Raw genomic sequence first — 25,778 nt, forward strand, 5'->3', positions numbered from 1 at the left:
AATGGTTTACATCTTAATTATCTTTATTTAACCAAGTAGTAGTGGCAGGTAAGCTTACAAGTGACCCTCAAAAATAATATTCCCATCAATGAAAATAAAAATCTGAACTTTTTTCTACCTTCCTAAGTACAGTCAAACTTTTACTGCAGTAGCTTCTGAAGTGACTACTTTATGGTTATTATACAGAAATTACACATGAAAACCTGTCAGGTGACTCAACATCTTTGCAACTTTTTTGACTTTTTGGTTGAAGAGTAGCATGATACCAGACAGGCCCTAATACTGTTTATTTAAATTTTAATTTTAACACAGTCTATGGTCTTACCCTAGTTATTTTTGAAAATGATTTATTAGTGTTCACAGAGTAAAGATGTGTTTAAACACAGTTTAAAATTTTGCTCATTGAGAAGCATGTAAAATAAACCTGAAAACAGAAGTAACTAATAGTGTTGAATATATATAACAAGATCAGTGAACCTATACACACAAGATTTCCTTGAGACATGGCGTACACTGCTGTCCCAAATTTTTTTTTTTTAGGTTAGACAAAATATTTTCATAAACCTATCATCAATTTTGGTACATGCTGTCAAAAAAGGTTTGCTAGTTCTTATATACATGGTGATTCAGGAGGAATATTAAATATTTTGGGAGGTTATAGTATCGATTATTCTGAGTAAAAAAGTTCATATAAACATGTGTCCAATTTTTAATGGATATAGAGATACAGCTGTTTGAAACTGGCACACACAGCTCTCTGAATCAGATATGACCAAGAAGCAGTTATAACCTTATGCTGTTTGGGGTTAGAAGTGTTGTTAAGAACATTTTTTTTTGGCTGATGCTGCATAAGCTTGTTTTCTTGCATTGTATGCCTCTACTAATGCTAATGAATAAGTACAATGTCATTTATTGTTCTTTAATACCTCTCATAATGGCTTTGTGCATGCCAGTTTCAAACAGCTGTATTTCTGTATCAATTGAGAATTGGACACATGTTTATATGAACTTTTTTTACTCAAAATAATCAATACTATAACCTCCCAAAACATTTACTATTCCTCCTGAATCACCCTGTATAATAATTTTTTTTTAATAACATTTATATACATAATCATTAGAAATATATGTATATGTGCATTTTGCACACGTCTTTTAAACTGGAAAATGAAAAAGAATACGGTAATTGAATTATGTTTTTATTTTATACCTAAAGCATTTTTTCCAATTTTCAGAAGAATTAATATATATATATTTTTTAAATAAAAGGTGTAAAAAATATAGTATGTTTTAAAATTCCTAATATTTTATTAAAACTTACAAAGTATACATACAAAAGTACTTTTTAAATTCTAAAAATTAAAAAGAAAGTTAGGTGCCTATCAGGTGACCTGCTGTTTTTGCTACACTTTAGGTGCCACCACTGCTGGATTAATTCAAAGAAAATCATAAAATATTTTATATTTAATAGAATTTAATATAAACCAGTTGCTTGTGATTTTGCTGTTGCACTGGCGCCTCCGTAGCCAGGTGGGAAGGAGCAGCAGTGCATAGCACACGCTTCTTGATTAGACCGGGGTTCGAGCCCGTTACCACGAAATACGGAGGATGCGGAAAGGTCAGGGAATGACCACTGCATATCCCGAAGCAATATGGTCTTAGTTGCTAATGCTCCTAAAAAAAAAAACCAAACAAGCTGTTGCACCAGCAAAAAACATCCAAGTGACAAGAATTTGTTTTATATGTATCATTACAGTATCTACCCAGGTATCATTATTATTTTATTAAGTATTAAGTAGTGATCAGCTGGAATTAGATAGGTTCCAGGGATATCCCTTTATTTTGGTTTACGTTGTTTTCCACTGCCCCAATCATAAATGTTTTTTATATCATTTACAATTATTATTATTAGCCATATGGTGCAAGGAAGCCAGAGGCTTATGCTGCACCAGCCAAAAAAAAAATTCCCGAGTTACCCTGAGAGAGAGAGAGAGCGTGTGTCAGAAGATACTCAGCTCAGCTCGGGACCCTGGGTGTGCCAAGCCCATACTCACCAGATGTGAGCCCCTCGGGATATTTTGTTGAATCTTGATTGTTAAAACTTCCATGTCTCTCTCTCTCTCTCTTTCCATAAATGGAAGGCAACATTTGAATGAAAAATAGCAAAATTTTGCATTTGGCCGTGTCTAATTTTTGTTCTTTCATTCTCACAGACAATCTCCAATGTAGGTGTTATTACAATCTGCCATAATATAGCTCATCAGTGGGAGTTTTGGTCACGAGAATCCTAGATTTGATTGAAATAGGAGGATGGGGATTTTTTTAAGAGTTCTTTATTATTTTGCATCCCGAAAATTTGGTTATTACATTGTGCCTGCTGGCAATTTTTGCTACTTGTTTACTCATTGCTGATACATTTTTCTTCTGTAATTCTGATATTTGTGAGTCTGTTTAGATACCCATTGTTCCTGCAGTTGTGATAAATATATTTTAATTTAGTCTGAATTAAAATATATTTTAATTCATTATTATTAGTAGTAGTAGTGGTGGTGGTGGTGGCATATATTATGTAAGAAAGCAAGCTCATAAAGCTCAGCAAAAAAAAAAAAAAAAAACCCTCCCGCATCACCTGTCCAGTTCTTCCATGAATTTATTCAAACTACCCACTTCCACAACAACAGGTGGGGTGGTGGAGAATGAAAAAGACAATCAGATCACCTGTGAAGTGATCTGATTGAGGTGTACAAGGCCTTGAATGGTTTGAGCAGGCTCAGTGCTGATGGGATACTTCCACTTACTGAGATTAAGAACCCGAGGGGGCATAGATTCAAATTGAGGAAAGACAGTTGTAGAATAGATATGCAGAAGTTTGCCTTTAGTCAGTGGGTAGTTGATTGCTGGAACAGACTTCCATCTGTTGTTGTGAAAGTTGATAGCTTAAATAAGTTTAAAGCTGAACTAGACAAACATTTGGAGTGACTGGATGGGTGAATGGGAAGGGATTTTTTTTTTTTTGGGTTGATGCTGTATAAGCTTGCTTTCTTGCATCATATGCCTTAACTGATGCTAATGCTAACAGATGGAAGTTTTTATCCAACAATGAACCACCTGCTGTCTGAAGGTAAACCTCCGCACATCCTTCCTCAACTTGAATTTACGTACCCTCATGAGTAGTCTGAGCAATAGGAAGAATGCCATCAGCATTGAGCTTTCTCAGTCCATTCAACCTCAGTCAGATCACCTCACAGTTACCTAATCTCACTGGAGATTAGGCATTTGAACTGACCTTTGCAGAACTGAAGCCATTCTTGATAAGATCACCCTTTTGTTCCCTTCAGCAACCTTGTTGACCTTCTCTGAATGTTTTCCAGCAGATCTACATCCTTCCCAAAATGAGGCCTCCAGACCTGTATGCAGTACTCAAGATGTAACCATTGTCTTGTACAATGGAATAACCACCTCCTTATCCCTGCTAGAAAAGTTCCTGTATATTAATGACAAAACCCCCACGTGCTGACCTCTCACCCCATTTCCATTGTTAAGAGAGCTTATATGACTGCACAATTCACCCCCCCCCCAATTCTGAGTGTAATACCACACAGTTGGTACATTAATCTGGGGATTACTGCTACCCATATGGAGCACTTTTCATTTGTCAATGTTAAACTTCAACTGCCATTTCTCAGCTCACCTGCCTAATTTTTTGTAGATCTTGTTTCAATAAGTACCCTAATTACTGTCATTAACCACCACCACCACCACCACCACCAACCTTTGTATCATCTGCTCTTCATCAATATCATTAATAAATATAGAAAACAATGTTAGAGTCAGCACTGAACCCCGAGGAACTCCACTAATAACATTATTCCATAAAGGGCAATGTCCATTAATAACCACTCTCTTTCTTCTCCCACACAATGATCTCTCTGTGCAGAGAAGTAACTTGCCCTTAATGCCAGGTTACTGCTCTGGATAAAGGGATGGTCGAGTGGGAGAAGACAGATTCACTCTGACCTGTACAGATGCAACAGGCTACTGCCAATAACCATTATTTCAATAACCATATGAAAATTCTGGAGTTCTTAATCCATGTGGCCAAATTGTAAGCATATTGTCAACGTACTGGTCCTAATACGATGTTTTGAAGGAGGTATTATCCAGAATCTGTAGAGGCAACAGGATCTCAAAATGAATCCTTCTAAAATTCCTAAAATGTAGGTGAAATATAGTGTAGAACCTTCCTTGTCTCTGTTAGTTTCTTCATAGGAAGGAAGGAGGGTGTTAAACTTGTTCAATTTTAATTTTGAAGTAGATTTTGGAATGAAGGCAGTTGTGTTTGTTAGGTCCCTATTAATTGTTCAGTACATGCTTTTGGCCTCTAGAAGTACCAGATTTTTGTTATTATAATTGGTTGTAACTTATTCCATTACTAAAAAATAAAGTACATATCAGGAAATCAAATAACAGTAGTTTTAAGCATTTTTCTTGGGCTACTGAAATTTCATATATTGATGAAAATATGAAAATTCTGGAGTGTTCTTGTCTGTATGGTTAAATTGTAAGCACATTGTCAACATATTGTCCACAATATAATGGTTTGGAGTGAGTTATCCAGAACCTGTTCTTTTGAGGCTGTTTATGAATGTGTTGGCTGGGGGAAGGGGTCAGTGGGTTTCCCATTTCCGATGTTTGTGTGTACATTTGGTAAAGAAATCTGAAATAGCTTTGTCCAGCAGTTAGGTCTATAAAGTCAATTATTGTTAGTTTATAGAGGCTGAGGGAAATTTCATGTCAAGAGAATTTACCTGTGGATGTTCTTAGACTCCCAGTAGGATATTTGTGAACATATTGTCCACGTCTGTATATTGTGATGCCAGTTTCTTCAGTGTTCTTTGGTTGGGTGAGAGAGCTGTAGTAATGACCCCCTAACTTATCATCTTGATTATTTCTGGTAAGGGTGGTTCTTTCCACTAACTATTGATCTGATGGGGTAACTATCTTTATGGCCCTTTATGTTTCTGAATAACATTGGACTTTCCAGATTCTCAGGAAGGAGTTTATTGTATGTTATTTCATCTATTTTTCTTTGGTTTAGTAATGACTAGATTTTGTTTTGATCTTTCTGCAGTTGTGTTTGTCGGGTCCCTATTAATTTTTCAATGCATGCTTTTGTCCTCTAGAAGCACCAGATTTTTGTTATTATAATTGGTTGTAACTTATTCCATTACTTTTATTTGATTTCCTGGTGTGTACTTTATTTTAGTAGTTTTAAGGTTTAAAGAAGATTATTGTCTTCTTTTTTTTAATGTTCCTTTGTAATTCGTTGTGTAATGCTTGCACGTCACCTCCACGATACTACGCACATTTACATCTTATAAATTTTGGAATACTGGTGTTGATCTGAGCCAAAAAATTTAAGTATGGAATTAAGATTAAAATTAAAATTTGACAATAAAGATAATTAAGAGGTAAATCATCTTATTTCTAATTTTGTAGTCACTGAAAGAAGCAGAGGAGAAAATATCTCCAAAATGTATGGTTGTAAGCTACTATTAGTACTATATAGATTCTAAATTTTACACAGGTAAAATGCTTTTATTTCAAGTATTTTGATACATTGTTAGAATAGTAATGACTTAATCAAGCACCTACATATGACTTAGTAATTCAAAAAACAGTCAAATTAAATAACTTTTCTTTTTAAATGCTTATTTATTAATTTTATTTATATTTAATATTAATTACCTCTTCCCCTTAGAATTTTCACATTCATTCATTGCTTTAAGTAATTTGAAACAAAATGTTAATTCCTAGTAATCAGTACACATTTTCATACAATTTTATTAGGGTGCATGAATGACATTAGACTTGATCAGAGGTATCTTCCAATGGAAAATGGTTCTGAAAATGCTGCTGTTCTGGAGTGGCGAAATCTAATCAATGGTTGTCCTTCTAATAATCCTTGCCAAGGAATTATATGTCCTAAACCTTTCATATGTTTAGATCTCTGGATGCTACATGAATGCAGGTATGTTTCCATTTGCTTCTTTAATACTATCGGGCAATTATGTTCCTCTTATATTTTTGAGAAACATAATAATTTCAAAAATTGGCTAAATAACTTTTTTCCGATTTTCAGAAACAACTGCTTGTACATTTGTTGACAAATCCAACATTATGCCTTTGGAAAGAATGAAGGGGGGGGGGGGAATGTCTAGCAATTAGTAAATCAGAAAAAAAGTGTGTTCGTGCATTTTTTTTTTTCTTTTTCTGCTACCATATTTAAACTTAATCTTCAAAGGATTTGAAGATAAAATAATTTGTTCTCTTCCCATGAGAAAAAAAAGGATAAAAATCATCCAGTAGAAATTTGTTTCCCAAGTTTATTAAATAAAACACTATTTGGTCCAAAGCAGGGATGAGGAACTCATTGTTCACCAAGTGTAAACAATTTTTTTCATGAACTGGAAAATTAACATACCACTAACTAAATATCTTATTAACTATTTAAGCAGTATAATGACTAATTACTGTGCTATTAATTCATATAATAGCATTAGCATAAGCATATGATGCAAAAAAGCAAGCTTATATACATGGGTGAAATGGAAAGGCTTAAAAAAAAGCCTTCCCATTTCACCCATCCAGATGTTTGTCTAGTTCTGCCTTGAACTTATTTAAGTTGTCGACCTCCACTATGACAGATGGAAGTTTGTTCCAGCAATCAACTACCTGCTGGCTAAAGGTAAATTTCCACACATATTTTTGACAACTGTCTTTCCTCAATTTCAGTTTATGCCCCCTCAGGTTTGTAATCTGAGCACGTGAAAGAATCCCATCAGCATTGAGCCTGCTCAATCCATTCAAGGCCTTATACACCTCAATCAGATCACCTTGCAGAGGCCTAGTCTCCAGATACTGCAATTTGCAGAACTTAACCTTTTCTTTGTAAGAGTTCCCCTTCTCTGTACTCATTCTAGCAAGTCCTTCTAGCAATCCTTCCTAAAATGAAGCTTCCAGACCTGTACGCAGTACTCAAGTTGTGGCCTGACCACTGCCTTATACAAGGGGATAATCCCTGCCAGCAAAATTCCTGAATTTCATTGACAAGACCCTATGATCTACTTTGGTAGCCTATCTTCACTTCTCAGAAAACTTCATATATGACTGCACCACCATACAATTAGTACATTTCTCTGGGTTACTGCTACCTATATGCAGTATTTTGCATTTGTCAGTGTTAAACTTCAGTTGCCACTTCTCAGCCCATCTTTTCTAGATCCTGTTACAGCATACTGGTATTACCAACCTTGCCAACCTTTGTATCATCTGCAAACTTTGACATTAAGCTTGATATAGCTTCATCAATATCATTGATAAATATACAAAACAACAATGGGCCCAACACTGAACCCTGGGGGATACCACTAATAACATTAGTCCACGAAGAGCAGTGCCTATTGAGTACCATGCTCTGTCTTCTCCCACTCAACCATCCTTTTATCCATTGTAGCAACTTGCCCTTAATGTAAAGTGACCAGACGTCTTGGATTATGCAGGACAGTCCCAGATTTCAGTCATTTGCCCTGCATTGCAAACTGTCCCAGATTTGACATATAGCCTCCATATACTTAATGGCAAACATATGCAAATCATTTGCATTATGTATGTCCGGGAACCAATAGTACAACGGAAAGAGGAGAAGACTGTTGTTACTTATTCTAAGTGGATACCACCACCCAGACGGTGTCGTGAAGGTATTCACAATATGAGATGTAGCTTAAACGATGCCGCAATTGCAAATTTGCTAATCTATAATTAGCTGTCTATAAATGATGCAATTGCACTAAAATACTCATAGTCTAATCTCTTTCGCAGCTTGAGGCTTAAGCCCTTAATGCATTAGAGTCTTAACTTATATCATACACCATCAGGCATCTCTCATATTATGGAGTTATAATTCATAACCATTTTGCCATCATTACATCACTAGGGTGCCTACCCACCCCACCGAAGAAGGGCCAAATAGCCCTGAAACAGTGCCGTCTGGGTGGTGGTATCCACTGAGAATAAGTAACAACAGTCTTCTTCTTCGGGTGAAGCGTTACTTATTCGAAGTAGTGCAATGTCATGGCAACTTGTCGTGATGGTATTCACAATATGAGATGTAATTTAAATGATGCCGCTATTGCAAATTTGCTAATCTATAATTAGCTGTGTATAAATGATGCAATTGCACTAAAATACACATTTTTATTTTTAAAAAAAGTATGCATTATTATTATTATTATTATTTCACAGATAATCTTTTTTCACTAAACAAAAATGAAAATCAATGACCCCTCTAATAAATTTTTTTTTTTTTTTGTTCTAATTACAATTATTTTTCTCAGTTCACATTTTTCAAGCAACCTTGTTCTTTTTTGTTTTTGAAGCGGTTTTAACACAAGGGGTACCATATACTGAATTTCAGCCTTTCTGTGAAAAAAAAAGAAATAATATACAGCAGACTCTCCAAGACTCCAAAATAAAAATTAATAATCAACCAAAAATCATAAAATTCAAGATAACAAGAATAGGAATAAACTGATATTTTGAAAGTCGTAAATAAGCAACAAGAAGTGGTGTTATAAGTCGTCATTGGGAGATTAGTGCACTTATTATCTTGCAACCCCCGCTGTCTTCACACTTGCCACTCAAAACAAAAAAAGGGGAAAAAAAGAGAGAGAGAAGAAATGTTTAGTTTTTTTAGTGTGTCGTGTCGATTGTTGTATTCGGTCGGACTGCCAAAAGGCAAATTTTGTTTCGTTATTTTTGTCAGGGATGCCGAAATTTTTATAGCAAATATTTTATTTTTTGTTTAGAAATCGCAAAAATCATGGGTAAATGCAAAGGAGTTGCGCTTTCAGTTAAACAAAGACTTGAAATTATCCAAAAGTTTGAAAACGGCGCATCCGTTAAATCTCTAACGAAACATTATAATTTGGTGACCAAACCACACGCGATATCGTAAAAAATAAAAGGAAGCTATTAGATTTAAAATCTATATCACAAAAAAAAAAAAAGGAAGCATCGTATTGGACACACGAGTAGTACATGGTAAGGTTTTTTTTATCTATCGCCATATTTTTTACGTAGGTTGCTGAACATTTTTCGATACAGTCCCCGACTTACAAAACTACAGATTTACTTAAATTTATTTTCACAGGATTGTAAAATTTAAAACAACAACAAAAAAATAATAATAATAAGCAATCAATAACGATGATCACGGCATGCACAAATTGCACAAATCAGTTTGTAATAACAAGCAAAAAAATAGGAAAGAGGAGAAGATTCTTGTAATTTATTTATGGTTTTTTTTTAATATGACTGAAGATTTCAAAGAAGGGGACACACATTTCACCATAATAACGTAAAAACCAACAGAATTTTAGCTATCGGTATTATTGCAAATGCAATAACATAGAGTTTACTAACCGTTTATAATAGATTGCGCCGACAGAAACGCCCAATAAAATGGAAAGTGCAAATTGTTTTTCGTTGACCTCCAGTAATGTGCTTTAGTAAAATGTGAGCTCGCGCGGAGTGATAATAGTGAGTTTTTACACTCCTAACATTGGTGTACATGCAACTGTTCTTACTCTTAGTTACTCTAATACAGCCCATGTATTTATTTGTTTCATGACTCCCAGCAGTTCCTGAAATCCCCAGCACCTTGCTTTCCAGGCTGCTGCCTACTCCAATAGAAACAATGCAAGAATGACTTCCACATGTGGCTTCTGTGAATCCTCCAAACCAGCACTGTATTTTCAAAACTTGCATAAGATGCAGTTTTTTTTTTCTGGAAAATATTGCGTAAAATCTCGTGTCTTATAGTCTGAATGGATATTAGGTGCACTTAGTAATATGTATATATATATATATTTTTTTTAGATTGGACTATACTGTTGTTGCCTAGCACATTTGAGTGGAGCCTTTCTGAATATATCCAAGTGGAGGCCAAGAAAAAAGTCAATAAAACCCTACTTCTTTCTAGGGAATCTCAAGTCTTTCAAGCCATATGCAATTAGCATTGTGTTTGATTAACTCTTTAAAATTTTAAAAGTTCTTACTTCTGAAGCTGTGACTCAATGCATCAGTTAGCTAAACTGCATTCAAAAATTACCTGAACTTTGTGAAGCAGTCAAAGGAGACTACATTGAAGGTTTTTAATGTAAATTATATTATAAAATAAATTAATTTAAAATTAACTGCTTTTGTACATTACTTTTGGGATAATCCTCATGGTAGTTAATAACTTATTAATCATAGAGTAAATTATTCTGATAACTGACGTTATCCCTAAATTTATTTAATTATTTCTTGAACATAAAGTTTATTTTCCATTCTAAACATTCAGCCCATATTTAATAACTGTTTATGTAGGAAATCATTATGTATTAGAAAAAATATTATAAATGGCTGGCTATAAGTAAGGAATTTTATTTTATTGGTAAGAGTTTAATAACTTTTTTTTTTTTTTTTTGCATTTTAAAATGTTCAGCATGAAATTCCTAATCTGCATGCTACCTGAAAGAGCAAGGAATGCTGCTAGACAGGCAAACCTTTAAATTCTGTGTCTTCCCACAAGATATTCATACAGCTCTTTTGTTCCTTTTTTTCCCTTCCTTTTGTTCCTAAACAATCATACTATAACTGACTGTTTGGCACCTCTTACCCTACCAGTTCTTCCACTCTGGTACACCTGGTGGCATAGTACAAAGTTTCTTAACCTGTAAGTTGCAACTCGTGTAGAAAAATCTGGGTGAGTCATGCAATTTTTGAAGAAACACAAGGGTTGCATTAAGAATAAAATAATGGATAAGTGCCAAATAAACTAGTGAATTTTTCTTATATCTGTAAATAAAACTTCTTAAATGATAAATTGCAATTTTTTTTTTTTTTTTTTTTGTTTAGGTGGGCTATATTTAAAAAAAAAAAAGGTTAAGCAACCCTGGTATAGTTTTTTCATGTGGTGATTCCCTTCTTCAGCTAGCCAAAGAAGGGACACCTTGCCCCGAAAGCTAATTATATTTTTATTATTTTATATTCATTTTACCTGTATTTTAACATTTTTATCTTATACCAGTTTTAACTTATATTTATCTTATTTTAAATCAGTTTGTCAATTGTTAACAGAAAAATACATCGTAAAAATCTCTTTACCTGATAAGCAGACTAATTTATAAATATTTTCTTTTGTTCAAAAACCTCTAGTGGGTCCACTTATTTAAATTATAATGGGGTAATTGAAGTAAGTGTTTATTTTTTGTCTTGTTCGCAGATAAAATCATTACATTATCCTCTACAGTAGTGATTCTCAAACTTTAATGTGAAGACACACTAAATCCATTATGAAAAATTCCAGGCACCAGGTGCATGGGCACTGGCAGAATATTTTGTAAGGTTTATCGAATATTTTGCGATTTTAATAATCTTTTGAAGTAATCTGGTGTCTAATTAGAAAGGTTACTATGTTTTGTAATGAAATGTTGCGATAATTTGCTTGGATTCATAGCATCATTTGCTAATATTACTCCACAAACAATACACATAGGATTAGGTGCAAAACTATCACCACACCATGTAAACCCCATTTCTAAGTAACTGTCTTGAGTTTTTTTTTTTCTTTTTTATAGTTGAACTTGTGCTTACTTCAGTTTTTCTGCTGCTCTGAAGTATCTTCATTGTATACCACTATTTCTTGATTCAGATGTTCGTTACTATCTTGATTTTTTCTCTTTTTAATAAAGTTTTCCATGGCCATTGTTTTAAAGTATTTGAAATAGAAATATTAAATAGAACTTTAACGTGCTAAACATGCTCAACTATATGCACAACTAGGCACACTGATGCAAGCTAAGGGCTAAGATCCGCTAAGCGAGTATGAGCGTTCGCATCGGTGCTGTGCTGTTTCAAATACAGTGTATACGATGGATGGTTCGGCTTGGCTGTTCCATATATGTAGATGTATGTACATAAACACTGTGATGTGGTCAGCAGTTATTTCTTCTAATTTACACAGTTCCGTTAAAATCAACAACCTTTTGTAGCGATGTAAGCTGATGCTAAATTTGATGTCGCAGCACCCCTTTGTGGTTCTCAAAGGGGGTGTTGCAGCTCCACAGTATTCTTAGCATAATTGAGAGCCTTTAAGTTTCTATCCTATAAATGGTGGAGGAATTCTTCCTTTTCCATATCATAAATAACAGACTTTGTCCCCAAGTTCTAGAATTAGTTCCGAAATCCTCAAACACCTTTTTATAATATTGATGTAATTGTTCTCTACTTCTGTCACAACAACCTTTATTTCTAATTATTTTTAATATTTCACATTTTAATATCTTTTAACATAAGACTCACACATTTTAAAAACTCTTCTTTACATCCTCACTTGTTTTATATCTGTCACTGTGTGCATTAACCAGAATAGCTTGAGATGGTTTTTCTTTTCCTTCATTACTTCAGCAAATGTTTGAACATCTACTTTTGCAAGTTCTCTAATTTGTCAAGTAACACTTTGTACTCAACAAACGCATCCAAGGGCTAATCCTGTTAACTCCAAGACCTTATTTATTTCTGCAGTTGGTACTTTACTGGATTCACCAGAAAGTTACTTCGTCAACCGAGATCTCATTTCTCAACTTCTTAAAGCTGTGTTTTCTTTTCTTGGTTTTTTTTTGCAGCACTTAATAGCTGTACTGGTTCTTGTTCCTTATGATACAAGTGGAGCACTTGGTTTTAACTCTATATTCTTTTTCCTTCTTGTGAAGAGCAAGAGAAACAACATGATCTCGACAGGTATTTTTGGAAGGGCATTTCTTGCAATCTTAATATCTTTCACTGTTGAAGTTGTCTGATCTGATGAAGATCTGGCTGTCAGTGCTCTCACATTCTTTATCTGTTATATCAGTTGTAAAAACGTTATATAAGATCTCTGTCTCAATTTTTTGGAAGTATTTTTTCCCTTGCTCTTTTTCAAGATTTTTCCCAGAGAGTGATCTTAATTTTTGGTCATGGTTTTAGTATGCATATTATTAAAAGTAAACTATATAAAATACTAGTATAACTACTGAATTTAGTATTAGGCAAACTACACTACACTACAATTTCAATTAAATTTTAAAAATTTGATGCCAAATAATTTCCAAAATCAGAGGGTGGAAATGTAAATGAATTATATATACTTTTCAGACGACTACGTCAAATTTAAAGTAATGGAATGCAGATCTTTGAAGTGGAAGGGAAAAAACTCCATTACTATGTTCATGTTTCTCAGTCCTGTGAAAGACAATAATATGGTTCCATTGAGTGTATTATTTATATAGAAAATGAATACATTCTTTAGATTTCATTTGCTCAAGAAATAACTATTTTATAACTGGGATATTACTCCTCCTCCTTCCCTTCCAAACTTAGTAGTTTCAAAGGGAAGGGAAGGGGAGGAGTAATATCAACAGGAAACTTAGCAGTTAGGGTTATTATTAAGTAATAATTATCACTTAGATGTTCAATCTGCTAGTAATCTTTAAGTATTGTTGACTACTTTCCTATTTATTCCACCTGATTTCCTAAAAATTAAGCATAATGTTTGCTTTTGCATGGGTTTCTTATACTAATACAACTTTAAATGTTGCCTCATTATATATAAAATAAAACGCAAATTACTGTTATAGAAATTTTATAGAGATTGCATTTTATAGAAATAATTGCAGTGATTTGTTATAAGGATACACTGACAGAGGTCAGTATACGTAATACAGAACAGTCACTTTTAAAATATCATAATGGAATATTTACAAATGGCACCATCTTTTATTTTGCACATTCGGTGAAATATTAAAATCAAAATATTAGTTTAACTAAAATCTCTTTCTCCAAGTCATTTCAAATGTGGCAGCATTTAAATAGTCTCTTTTCCAACCCTTTAGTGTCTTAACTAACAACTTGCCTAACCTCAATTATTAATAGGTGTCCTCAAGGTTTTACAATAACTGAAGATGGTAAAAACTGTACAGATGATAATGAATGCTTGAGCGATCCCTGCTTAAATGGTGGTAGCTGTGTTAATCTGCCTAATGGTGAAGGTTTCTACTGTGTATGTCCTGATGGGTATGGTGGGGAGTTCTGTGGTGCACGTAGAGAAGAGAAAGTTATGCGACTGAGCATGGCTGCTTTAGCAGCTATTTTGGTGTGCCTGCTTAACATTCTCAGTAAGTATAATATAGAGTTATTGTATTATCCAGGATACAGAACTTGTTGAAGGAAATTGAAATTGCATTAAGGCTGGTTTATTTTAAGTTTTTTTTTTTTTTCACATTTCAGAAAAAAATAAATAATATTCTGAAAATAAACAGAAAATACATTCTCAGGCACAATTCAGACTGTGCAGGAATATTTTAATTATTTAAATATATGGTTCCTTTATATATATGCTTAAACAACTCTGGCTTTATAGTATTTTAACAAGGTCTGTATTCTGGATTATGGAGTGTAAGAAAAAAAAATTCCTTAATTAGATGTTGTGTACAGTTGCTTACCAGGATTTGAAAAAACAGAAGACAGACTGAATTGCATCGATGAGGATGAATGTTTGTGGAAACCTTGTGGAAGTGAAAGTACCTGTTACAATCTAGATGCGGGTCAAGGTTACCAGTGTGAGTGTCCAGGTGGTTACCGATGCCATAACTGCAGCTGTTTTGGCAATAATATAGGTGTCAGATTGGGTGAGCCATCACTTGGTCTTGGGGATGATGCCTTGGCTATCATTCTAGCATGCCTTGTGACCCTTCTCAGTAAGATCAATTTTTCTTATTTATATTTTTTGGTTTTTAAGATATTTGAAATTTATTTTGAATGGAATAAGGGTTAATATAGTTTATATACACTATCCTTTAATGCATGTTGGAATACATCATCATCACCACTGTGAAGTAATTGCAGTGTAGCAGCTTTCCTTTTTAACTTGTTACAGTACCATTTCAAGTAAAATACAAAAAATATTCAAAATCAGTGACAATTATAAATGGAACAGAATGGGATGAGAAAAGAACCTGGATTCCTTCACAAGAGATGTGACAGTAGATTGTTGTAGTGGGCATATTGTTCATCCCAAGCCAAGAAGATTACCATTAAAGATCTCAGAGCATGTTGTAACAGTTAAAACAGATAATGAGGAAAAAAAAAAAAAAAACTGCAAAAGTACCTTTTAATGAACTGACTCCTTAGATAGTTGACAGACCTTGTATAAATACAAGGTCTGTCAACAACTGCCACAAAACATTTAATAGAATGAGTTGACATGGTAATGGAGCTAGTTGTGCCTCTTATGTAGAAGTGCATACCACTACCATAACCTGAAATGCCTTAAGGCCATCAAAGTCACTCTCTAAAGAAGGCATATCCTGGTGCAGAGAATGGAAGCATTAGATTAGAGTGACAGCACATAATGTAGTGATGAAAGCAACCATATGTGGGGGAAAGCAACCATATGTGACCAAAGAACTGTTTCACCCAAATTGTACTGCACCAACAATGATGTATGATGGTATGGGCTTGTTTTATGTGTTTAGACTTGAACAATTCTACTTTACCTGTATTATGGCAATATTCTGGAGGGAGGCCACATTTGTATCAGCAAAAGAATGCTCTGTCACAAAGCACAGTCACTACAACAGTAGTTTCAGACAAATACTTTGTAATGTAGTGAACCTGCCATTTCAGCCCAGATCTGATTCAAGATGAACAGTTCTGGGATGGCTATAACAAGATGTTCTAGCTCAAATGAACTTAGCTGCAGCATTACAGGAGTAGAGTAAGATTCCACCCACTACATACCAACAACTTGTAAGGTCTCCCCCAAAGAGATTATTGATGTCATTAAACCCAATATTATTTTTTATTTTTATTATTATTTTTTTTTGCAGCTAGATGCTCTTTTCATTTAGTGTCCTAGTACATATAACAAACGTTCATTAAATCTAATGCCTGAGTTTAGTCACCCCCGCACTAAATTTTGACCTTAACAATTTCCATACAACTAGACCAATTGCCAGTAATATTTATGATTTTAAAGATGGAGGATGAGAAATTATTTTAATATTACTGTACAATGTCAACATCTTTAAATTCACATGAAAACACTTGATCAACATTAACAGATTGGATTTTCTGAGTATGATATTTGAATGTTATACAGCCTGAAGTCCAGGGTCTTGTTCATTATGGGAAGTATTCAAGAAATTTATCCTGGAAGCATAAACACATTTATTACAGAGGAGAAGTTCTTTGCCAAAATGGGCAAAAAGAAAGCTTAAGGGTTTAATTGAGTAAAAATACCTGGAGCAGTCAGAGACAATCATGAGACACAGATTTATGAACAGATCACATGTTCCTCTCATGCATTAGTCAGGCTGAATGGTTTTTGTTATTTAAGAGCTTGCCACATCCCAAGAATGATGTTGATAATAAAGGCAGCATATATTTGTCAAAATATTCACATACAAAGCTATATCTATATGTAATATAGGTAAGTATTTTTACTTAGTTGCATTTTAAATTTAAATATTGTCTTCCTTCTTTAGTTTATGGCACCAGAAAAATGGGAAGGGGAAATTCCATTATTTAATTTACTCAACCTTTCCAAAACTTTAAATACCTAAATCAAGTCCCCATACAGATGTCTGGTGTCATGGCTTTATCAACCATGAAACATGTCTTTGTAGACGTGAAATTTAAAAATAGATCACATCCAGAAAAATTAATAAAACAGTGAAAAACAGTTTGCAAAACCCCACAATATCTCTTTTTCGAAACAGTTTCAATCCCTTATCACAACCAAATTGCGTGACAGATTAAAAGGGTTTCCCAAGACACCGAAATTCTGTTTTTTTTTTTTTTCTCTCCCCAACCTACAATAAAATTTGTGATGTGTTTAGCAATTATAAATCCTACCAGACTTAATAAATAGAAGATATAAATAATATCACTTACAATTTGTCATGCCAAGAATGTTGAAATTATAATTATTACATTTATGGAGCTTCAAATCATGAGCTATTGCCAAGGTACAGGCAATGGTACCCACAAATGAATAATAAGTATTAGATTATTGGTGGAATTTTCACAGATCTAGAATTTGAAACATTACTTTCAACCATAAAATCAAATAATGACATATGTTCAAGCCCATTCCCCCCTCCCCTTTTGATCGATTAAATTATCTTTACTTCACAGTCAAGCTCCTTGTTACAGCATTTGAATAAAATGGCTTTCTAAGGAAATGACAGTCCCCACGTAAAGGTGCATGGGTTTCCATTTAGTATATTTCATTTATTTTCTCCCACTTCATTTTATTTAATGCATTAAAACAAAGTGGAAATAGAGGTGAGTTCTGTTTCAATATTGGCTGTTTCAGGTATAAATAAAACTTAAGGCAATTAGCCAAAAAATCCCATATAAAAAAATTATAATATGCAAAATTTGAATTTGTTTGGACGAAGCCAAATTTCAAACCAAGGTTTAAACTGCTGAAGATCACAATCAAATAATTTTCTGGAAATATACAATTTCTTAATTTTGTTTTTAATTCAGTCATAGCAGAAAAACTTGCTTCACATAAATGGGTTGATGTGAATGGGATGTTGATGGGACCTGTTAAGGGCCATATTACCCAGTTGCTTATATTCACCCTTTATTTTGTGTAAGGACACAGAAACATTGCAAATTCCCATGCCTTGTATCTTCAAGTATACACTATTAGTTGAAAGCTCAAAAAGTTGTGCCTTCATTTCTCCTGAAGTTCTTGCTTGTTTAATAGCATTCTAATAGTCTTAAACCAACTTATCACAACTGCAAGGAAATTTTTCATTAGCCATCCCTCCATGAACCTTATTTGAGTGTATGTGCCATAAAACAACTAAAACAAAAATTCAGTTTGCTAAAAATTTGAGTTGTTTTGGCATAGATGGCACCCCCACCACATGCCAGACATTCTTGTGTACCCTTTAAAGGTATACATGCCACCTGTTGAGAAACAATGTTAAATTTGAATTTACTATTAATATTGTATATTCAGATTTTCCTCAAAAGGTACATATCATCATTTGGCCTTTCATAAACCACAAAATGATCAATCACTCCTACTACCCTATTTGTAATTTGGCTAAATACCACTATATACAACATTCATACTACTGAAAAACAGCTGTAACTTTCAATAAATAAGTTAGATATATAAGCCCTGCAGAATGGATATCATTTATCAGAACTTCTGGAACCTGAATGCAGATTAAATAACTACCTGATTCTCCTTACAAGTAATATTTTCTGGACTTAATACTAGATTGCAGAAACTTTCATTTCAATAATAACATACCTCAGAACTGTCTTCTTGAAAATATCTTAGCATACTCAGAGCTATTTCTGACAAGATATGGGATGCTGATAAATAGATTCTTCACTTGCATAGCCACCAACTCTCTGGATTTACAATGGAGAATCTATCCTTTTGGATTGATTTAACCCCTTCTCCATCTAACCATCATACTAGAGGTTCTCTATGAAAAAGTACTATTTTTAACTGTCTTTTTCTTTTTGCAAAAAATAATCAGACAGTGTTAAAATTGGAATTTTTTTTTAAATTCATTAAAGACTAATTTCTTATTAAAGAATAAAAAAAAAAAAAAATCCACAATTTTGCTGCTGAATTCTGGTTGATTTCAACACACACCATTCTTTAAAAATTCTTGTTACTGTTCTTTCAGAAACACCAGCAGATTCATCTACTTCTTTAAAACAATATTGTTTGCACAGCCAAATGCTATCACTCCTTTTTTGCTACTCACTGACATCTTTTCTGTGCTCCCATCTTTCAGCTGACTGAAGAACCCTTGCTTCTTCGATCACAGGTGGTATACACATAAATAGAGAAAATGGGTTAACCTTTTAAATAACCATAATACACATGTTCAATCTATTTATGCTTTAAAAACTGCACGTGACTAATAGTAGTAGTAGTGGCATGTGATGCAAGAAAGCAAGTGTATGAGCATATGCAGCATCAGCCAAAAAAAAAAAAAAAATCACACCATTCCCTCCAAATGGCTGTCCAGTTCCTCCTTAAATTTATTCAACCTATCAACTTCCACAACGACAGATGGAAGTTTGTTCCAGCAATTAACCACCCGCTCGCTAAAGGCAAATTTCCATACTACATCTGTCTATTCTTAATTTGAATTTAAGTCCCCTTAGGTTCGTAATCTGAACAAGTGGAAGGATCCCATCAGAATTCAGCGTGCTCAACCCATTCAAGGCCTTATACACCTCAGTCAGATCACCATGCAGGTGCCTAGTCTCCAGCCACTGCAATTTGCAGAACTTAAGCCTCTCTTGGTAAGAGGATCCCTTCATTCCCCTCACCAATCTTGTTGCCCTTCTCTGTGCACGCTCAAGCAAATCTACATCCTTCCTAAAATGAGGCCTCCAGACCTGTACGCAGTACTCAAGGCGCAGCCTGACCATTGCCTTATACAGAGGGACAATCACCTCCTTCTCCCTGCTAGCAAAATTCCTATATATCATTGACAAAACCCCATGACCTGCCCTGGCAGCCTGTCTGCATTGCTCAGAAAACTTCATATCTGACTGCACAATTACTCGCAGGTATTTTTCATTTTCTACCACCTTAAGTGTGGCCGACCGGGCTAGCCGAGTGGGTAAAGTACCTGCCCGGCAACCCAAAGGTCGCGGGTTCGATTCCCGCCTCGGGCTTGGATCAAAGTACTGCAAAAACCTTGGGAGGTGCAATATGGCCACAGAAGCCGATGCGCCAACAACTACCAAATCAAAAAAAAAAAAAAAAAACCTTAAGTGTGGTACCACACAGTTGGTACTTTTCTCTCGGGTTACTTCTACCCATATTCAGTACTTGGCATTTGTCAAGGTTAAACTTCACTTGCCACTTCTTAGCCCATCTACCCAAATTATCTAGATCCTGTTGCAGTAGCACCCTGCCATTAACAACCCTGCCAACCTTTGTATCATCTGCAAACTTCGACACTAAGCCTGATATACCTTCATTAATATCAAAATTTTTTGCCTAGCATGTCTGTGTGTAATAGAAACATGAATGGCATTGCTCATTATGCAGGTGGAGATCAATACTGAGGCTATATTATAATATATATTTCTATATAAACATGCCATAAAGGATTTAATAGTAGATTGGTTAGTTTTGCTTCAAATTTTGTTATGATTCCCAGTCTTAGAGAGTCTTTCTATAGAAGAAAAAGAGAAAAAAAAAACTTAAATAAGAATTTTTCTTTTGCCTAAAGTGAAGTGTTAATAATAAATATGTGATTGGTTGTCACTTTCACCATTTGGATTATCTTTATTAACTGGTTAAAGAAAAATTAGCAAAGGAAACCCTACATCATTTATTTTATCTTGAAGTTTTTGCCTGACAGTTTTCATATAGAATAACCAAAAACAATGAAAGATAAAGAAATATATATACTCATATCGAAACTCACTGTAGCAATAAGTTTCTCAGCCATCATGTAACTTTTACATTAGTTTAAACCAAGTATAGAGATAATATGTAGGTAGGTTAGTGCAAATGCATCATTTTAACATAGCTATCTACCAAAGTAGTTAAATTAATTAATTAATTTAACATAGCTAAATACTTTGGTAGATAGCTATGTTAAAATGATGTGTTTGCATATTAGTCATTCTACATATTAGTCATTCTACCTCGTAGCATCAGGCCTTTGCCCTTACATACTTTATAGTATAGAGATAATATATTTTCCAAAGCTTAATTTGATAAGCATTTTGAAAATTATTATGTTTCATGACAAATTTAGATTTCATTCTTATAGCATATTATTATGTATTTTATTGCAAACTATCATAATATATCAGAACTTGATCAAACATATCCCCATCTTGGGGATATTCTTCAACTAAAAAGTTAGAATATAGCTGTTCTAAGCATAATTCCCCCTTTGGTAACATTTTCCCTCTCAAAAAGGTGAAATCATCATATAACTTTTATATTGGCTTAAAATAAATATGTAAAATTGTTAGAAAAGATTACAGTTAATCTTGAGAATTCCTAAATCACATTTCTAAGCTTAATGATATATGATAGTAATTAGTTAGGCATTTAGTAATATAAAACTGACAAATAATTCCAGTGGACTTCACTTCTAAATTGACCTATATAAATTTTATTATGTCACTCTCATCCTTTTTTTATTTCCTTCTCTTAGTTCTAGTACTGGTGATTGTAGCTTACACAAGAAGTAGACGACCTGATCAAAAATATGGCCATGGTGATGTGGATGATGATGTTAGAGAAAATATAATTAGCTATGATGATGAAGGGGGAGGTGAAGATGACATGAATGCCTATGATATTACTCCATTACGCATCCCTATAGATTCTACAGGGACTCCTATTGGTGCTAAACCAGGGCCTGAAAAGCCCTCAATGAAAGAACCTAGACAACGACAACGTAAGTTACATGATACTTTAAATATAAGATACAATAGAAACCTGATGTTTTATATGGACGAGAGGCCTCCAACCACTGGAGTTTTATCATCCATTACATCTCTTCCTTCTATTAAATTTTCTTTATACAGACACTAGCTTTACATCATTTTGCAAACAAATTAGTACTACAATATAAACATATTGTGGTACTAAACATACTGCTCTGTCATGTAACTCCACTACATCGCATTAGCATTAGTAGAGGCATTTGATGCAAGAAAGCAAGCTTATGCAGCATCAGCAAAAAAAAAAAAAAAAAAAAAAAACACCACTTCCACTTCACCCCTCTGTTCGTTCAAAATACCTGTCCAGCTGAGCCTTAAACTTATTTAGGCTATCAACCTCCACGACAAGGGATGGAAGTCTGTTCCACCAACCAACCAACCAACCACCTGCTGGCTAAAGGCAAATTTCCGCACGTCTATCCTATATCTGTCTTTCCTCAATTTGAATTTATGCCCTCTCAGGTGATTATTCTGAGAGAGAGGAAGAATCCCATCAGCATGGAGCATGCTCAAACCATTCAAGGCTTTATACACCTCTATCAGATCACCTCGCTGGTGCCTATTCTCCAGACACTGTAATTTGCAAAACTTAAGCCTTTCTTCGTAAGAGCATCCCTTTGTTCCATTCACTAATCTTGTTGCCCTTCTCTGTACTCGTTCAAGCAGCTCTACATCCTTCTTGAAATGAGGCCTCCAGACCTGTATACAGTACTCTAGGTGTGGCCTGACCATTGCCTTATACAAGGGAATAATCACCTCCTTATCCCTGCTAGAAAAATTCCTATATATCATTGACAATACACCATGAGCTACTCTTGCAGCCCGTCTGCACTGCTCAGAGAACTTCATATCTGCCTGCACAACCACCCCCAGGTCCCTTTCATTCTCTACCACTGTCAGTGTAGTACCACAGAGTTGATACGTTGCTCTGGGCTTGCTGTTTCCCATGTCTAGTACTTTACATTTGTCAATGTTAAACTTCATTTGCCACCTCTCAGCCCATCTGCTCAACCTTTCCAGATCCTGTTGCAGCAGCATAGTGTCAGTAGTGTCCTTGACAACCCTGCCTACCTTTGTGTCGTCTGCAAACTTCGACATTAAGCTTGATATACCATCATCAATATCATTTATAAATACAGAAAACAATAATGGACCCAACACTGAGCCCTGAGGGACTCCACTAATAACATTAGTCCACGACGAGCACTGTCCATTGATTACTCTCTGTCTTCTCCCCCTCAGCCACCCCTTTATCCACAGCAGCAATTTGCCTCCAATGTCACACTGCTCCAATTTGTGCAGCAGCCTTCCATGTGCAACAGTATCAAAAGCCTTTCTAAGATCCAAGTATATAATATCAAAGTTATTCCCTGCATCCAGTTCCTTTGTGACTGCATCATAGTATCCAATCAAACTGGTCAGGCAAGACTTCCCCTTAACAAAACCATGCTGTGTCTAGCTATAACTGAAGTCTTGTCTAAATGATCCTGCAGTGCTTCTTTAACTAGTGCCTCCATTAATTTTCCTGGAACAGAAGTTAAACTCACAGGTCTATAATTACTTTTGTCAGCCTTTGATCCTCCTTTGTGAATTGGGGTGACATTTGCACATCTCCAGTCTGTGGGTACCTCCCCTGAGTCTAAGGAAGCTCTCATAATTATGGCTGAGGGTTTGCTTACTTCCTCTGCTGCCTCCTTTAATATAACTGGATAGATCCCATCCACCCTGGGTGCCTTTCTTGTGTTTATCTTCAACAATTTCTCCTCCACTTTACTCTCAGTTATTACAAGATTCTCTAGCTTACTGCTAGAGTTGAATACACCTCTGGCTTTCCCCTCGCTAAATAACTCCTCATGTGTGAATGTCGATGCAAAATATTCATTTAGCTACCTGAGCAGGATCATCAACAGTTGACCCATCGATATCACGTGGACCAATCTGATTCATCCCCTTCTTTCTAGAGTTTACATAAGTAAAGAACTCTTTGCTGTTTTTCTTTGCATCCCTTGCCAAAGATTTCTCGTAATCTGCCTAACCTCCTTTGTAACTTGGTTACAGATCAACTTGTATCTATCATAGGCTTCTGTGTCATGTGTTAATTTGTATGTATCCCATGCATGTGTCTTCTCTGCTATATGCCTCATCAGTTCATCTGACATCCATTTAGGCCTAAACCTTGAACAATATTTCTTAGTTGGTATGTAAAGCCTAGTAGCTTCCAAGATAAGTTCTTTGAATGCTTCCCATTTTGTATTTGCTGTTGGTAACATCATCAGTCGGTCCCACTGTATAGAATTTAAATACTGTCTCAGTCCACTGTAGTCACCTTTACGAAAGCAATAACCCTTCCCTTTACCCCTAATGGTAGTTACCTCTTTGAGTAAATCCCACTTCAGCACACTGTGATCACTGCCACCTAGTGGTTCATTTATCTGCAGATTCTTAATGCATGTAGAATCACTGCTGATAATCAAATCAAGAGTATTCTTCCCTCTAGTTGCCTCCTGAACATTCTGATGTAGAAAACAATCATCTAATAAATCCACAAAAGCCTTGCTAGTGTGCGAGTGACCAGCCCCCAAATTCCAGTCAATATCTGGGAAATTAAAATCTCCCATTATAAGACTCTCTGATTTACTGGCCCACTCTATTTCCCTGTACAGTTTCTTATTGTACTCATTGCATTTAGGATATTATTCAAATGACATAAAATAAAAAGCAGGGGCAGTGTTAAGCATAAACTGCATGCTAACGATCTGAATGACAGATAAAACTGCTTGCATTAATTCTGTAAAAGCAAAGTTGAGTTATGGAGGTTTATGCCACAGATAAAATAGTTTCCACTGTATTTGTTTTATATAGAGAACAATAATCAACTGTTTTCTTCTTTTAACACATTACATTTCTTGAATTTACACGTTAATCAAGGAGTGATGGTAAGTCCAAGTAGACCGTTCCAGTTACTTTGAATTTCTTAGCTCAGCATTAGCATTTCTTCCTCTCATTGGTTCTCTTAATATGATTGCTGCCTCAACACATTAGCATTAGTTGAGGCATATGATGCAAGAAAACAAGTTTATACAGAATCAGCTATAAAAAAAAACAAAAACCTCCCCATTTCACCCATCCAATCGCTCCAAATGCTTGTCTAGTTCAGCCTTAAATTTATTTAACTATCAACTTCCACAACAGTAGATGGAAGTCTGTGTCCGACACATGTTTGATCAGATTTAAGTCTGCCGATTGTGCTGGCCACAGCAGTTTTTGGATATCTTCAGTTTCAAGACATTCCTACACCACTTGAACTCTATGTGCAGCGGCATTGTCATACATGAAAAGAAAATCTGGGCTAACCGTATCCCTAAAAAGTAGCACATAGGGTTCGAGGATTTGTTCTCAGTAACTCTGCGCAGTTACTGTACCTCTATCAAAAACATTTATCAGTATGGCCATTGATCATTATTCCGTCACACATGAGAACACCGTAAGTGTCCCGTTTCTCTGATGTTAGAGGGATGGTACCACATTCCTCGTTGTCACCAGATGAAATAACAGCTAGAATCTGTTTACAAGCTAAAATGAGACCGATCAGAGAACAGAACTGTATCCCATTTGTCGGGGCCCCAAGTCACATGTTCATGGCACATCTATTCTGCAACTGTCTTTCCTCAATTTGAATCAGTGCCCCCTCAGATTCTTAATCTGAGCAAGCGGAAGTATCCCATCAGCATTGAACTTGCTCAACCCATTCAAAGCCTTATCAGATACACCTCAATCAGATCACCTCGCAGGTGCCTAGTCTCCAGATGCTGCAACTTGCAGAATTTAAGCCTCTCTTGGTAAGAGCACCCCTCTGTTCCTCTCACTAATCTTGTTGCCCTTCTCTGTACTCATTCTAGCAACTCTACATCCTTCCTAAAATTAGGCCTCCAGACCAATACGCAGTACTCACAGTGTGGCTTGACCATTGCTTATACAAAGGTATAATCAACCTCCTTGTCTCTGCTAGCAAAACTCCACAACCTGCTCTGGCAGCTGTCAGCACTGCTCAGAGAACTTCATATCTGACTGCACGATTACCCTCAGGTCTTTTTCATTCTCCACCTCCCTGAGTATAGTAGCATGCAGTTGGTGCATTTCTCTTGGGTTACTGCTACCCATATACA

At 35.2% G+C, this 25,778-nt stretch overlaps 1 protein-coding gene across 6 annotated transcripts in view; it reads left to right on the forward strand.

The window, feature by feature from the left end:
* Nucleotides 1-25,778, forward strand: part of CadN (neural cadherin) — a 1,307,274-nt gene that overhangs the window by 1,269,225 nt on the left and 12,271 nt on the right. For 3 of the 6 annotated variants that reach the window (XM_090383767.1, XM_090383766.1, XM_090383769.1), the window contains 3 exons: nt 5,851-6,031; nt 14,578-14,840; nt 21,321-21,566. In XM_090383767.1, coding sequence (XP_090239893.1) covers nt 5,851-6,031; nt 14,578-14,840; nt 21,321-21,566 — 690 coding nt within the window. Of the gene's footprint in view, nt 1-5,850; nt 6,032-14,016; nt 14,259-14,577; nt 14,841-21,320; nt 21,567-25,778 lie in introns of all 6 variants that reach the window. The other 3 variants (XM_090383771.1, XM_090383768.1, XM_090383770.1) reach the window with 1 other exon arrangement.

Source organism: Mastigoproctus giganteus, chromosome 10 (assembly GCF_048544385.1).
Source record: "Mastigoproctus giganteus isolate SK-2022 chromosome 10, ASM4854438v1, whole genome shotgun sequence".
NCBI lineage: Eukaryota > Metazoa > Arthropoda > Arachnida > Uropygi > Thelyphonidae > Mastigoproctus > Mastigoproctus giganteus.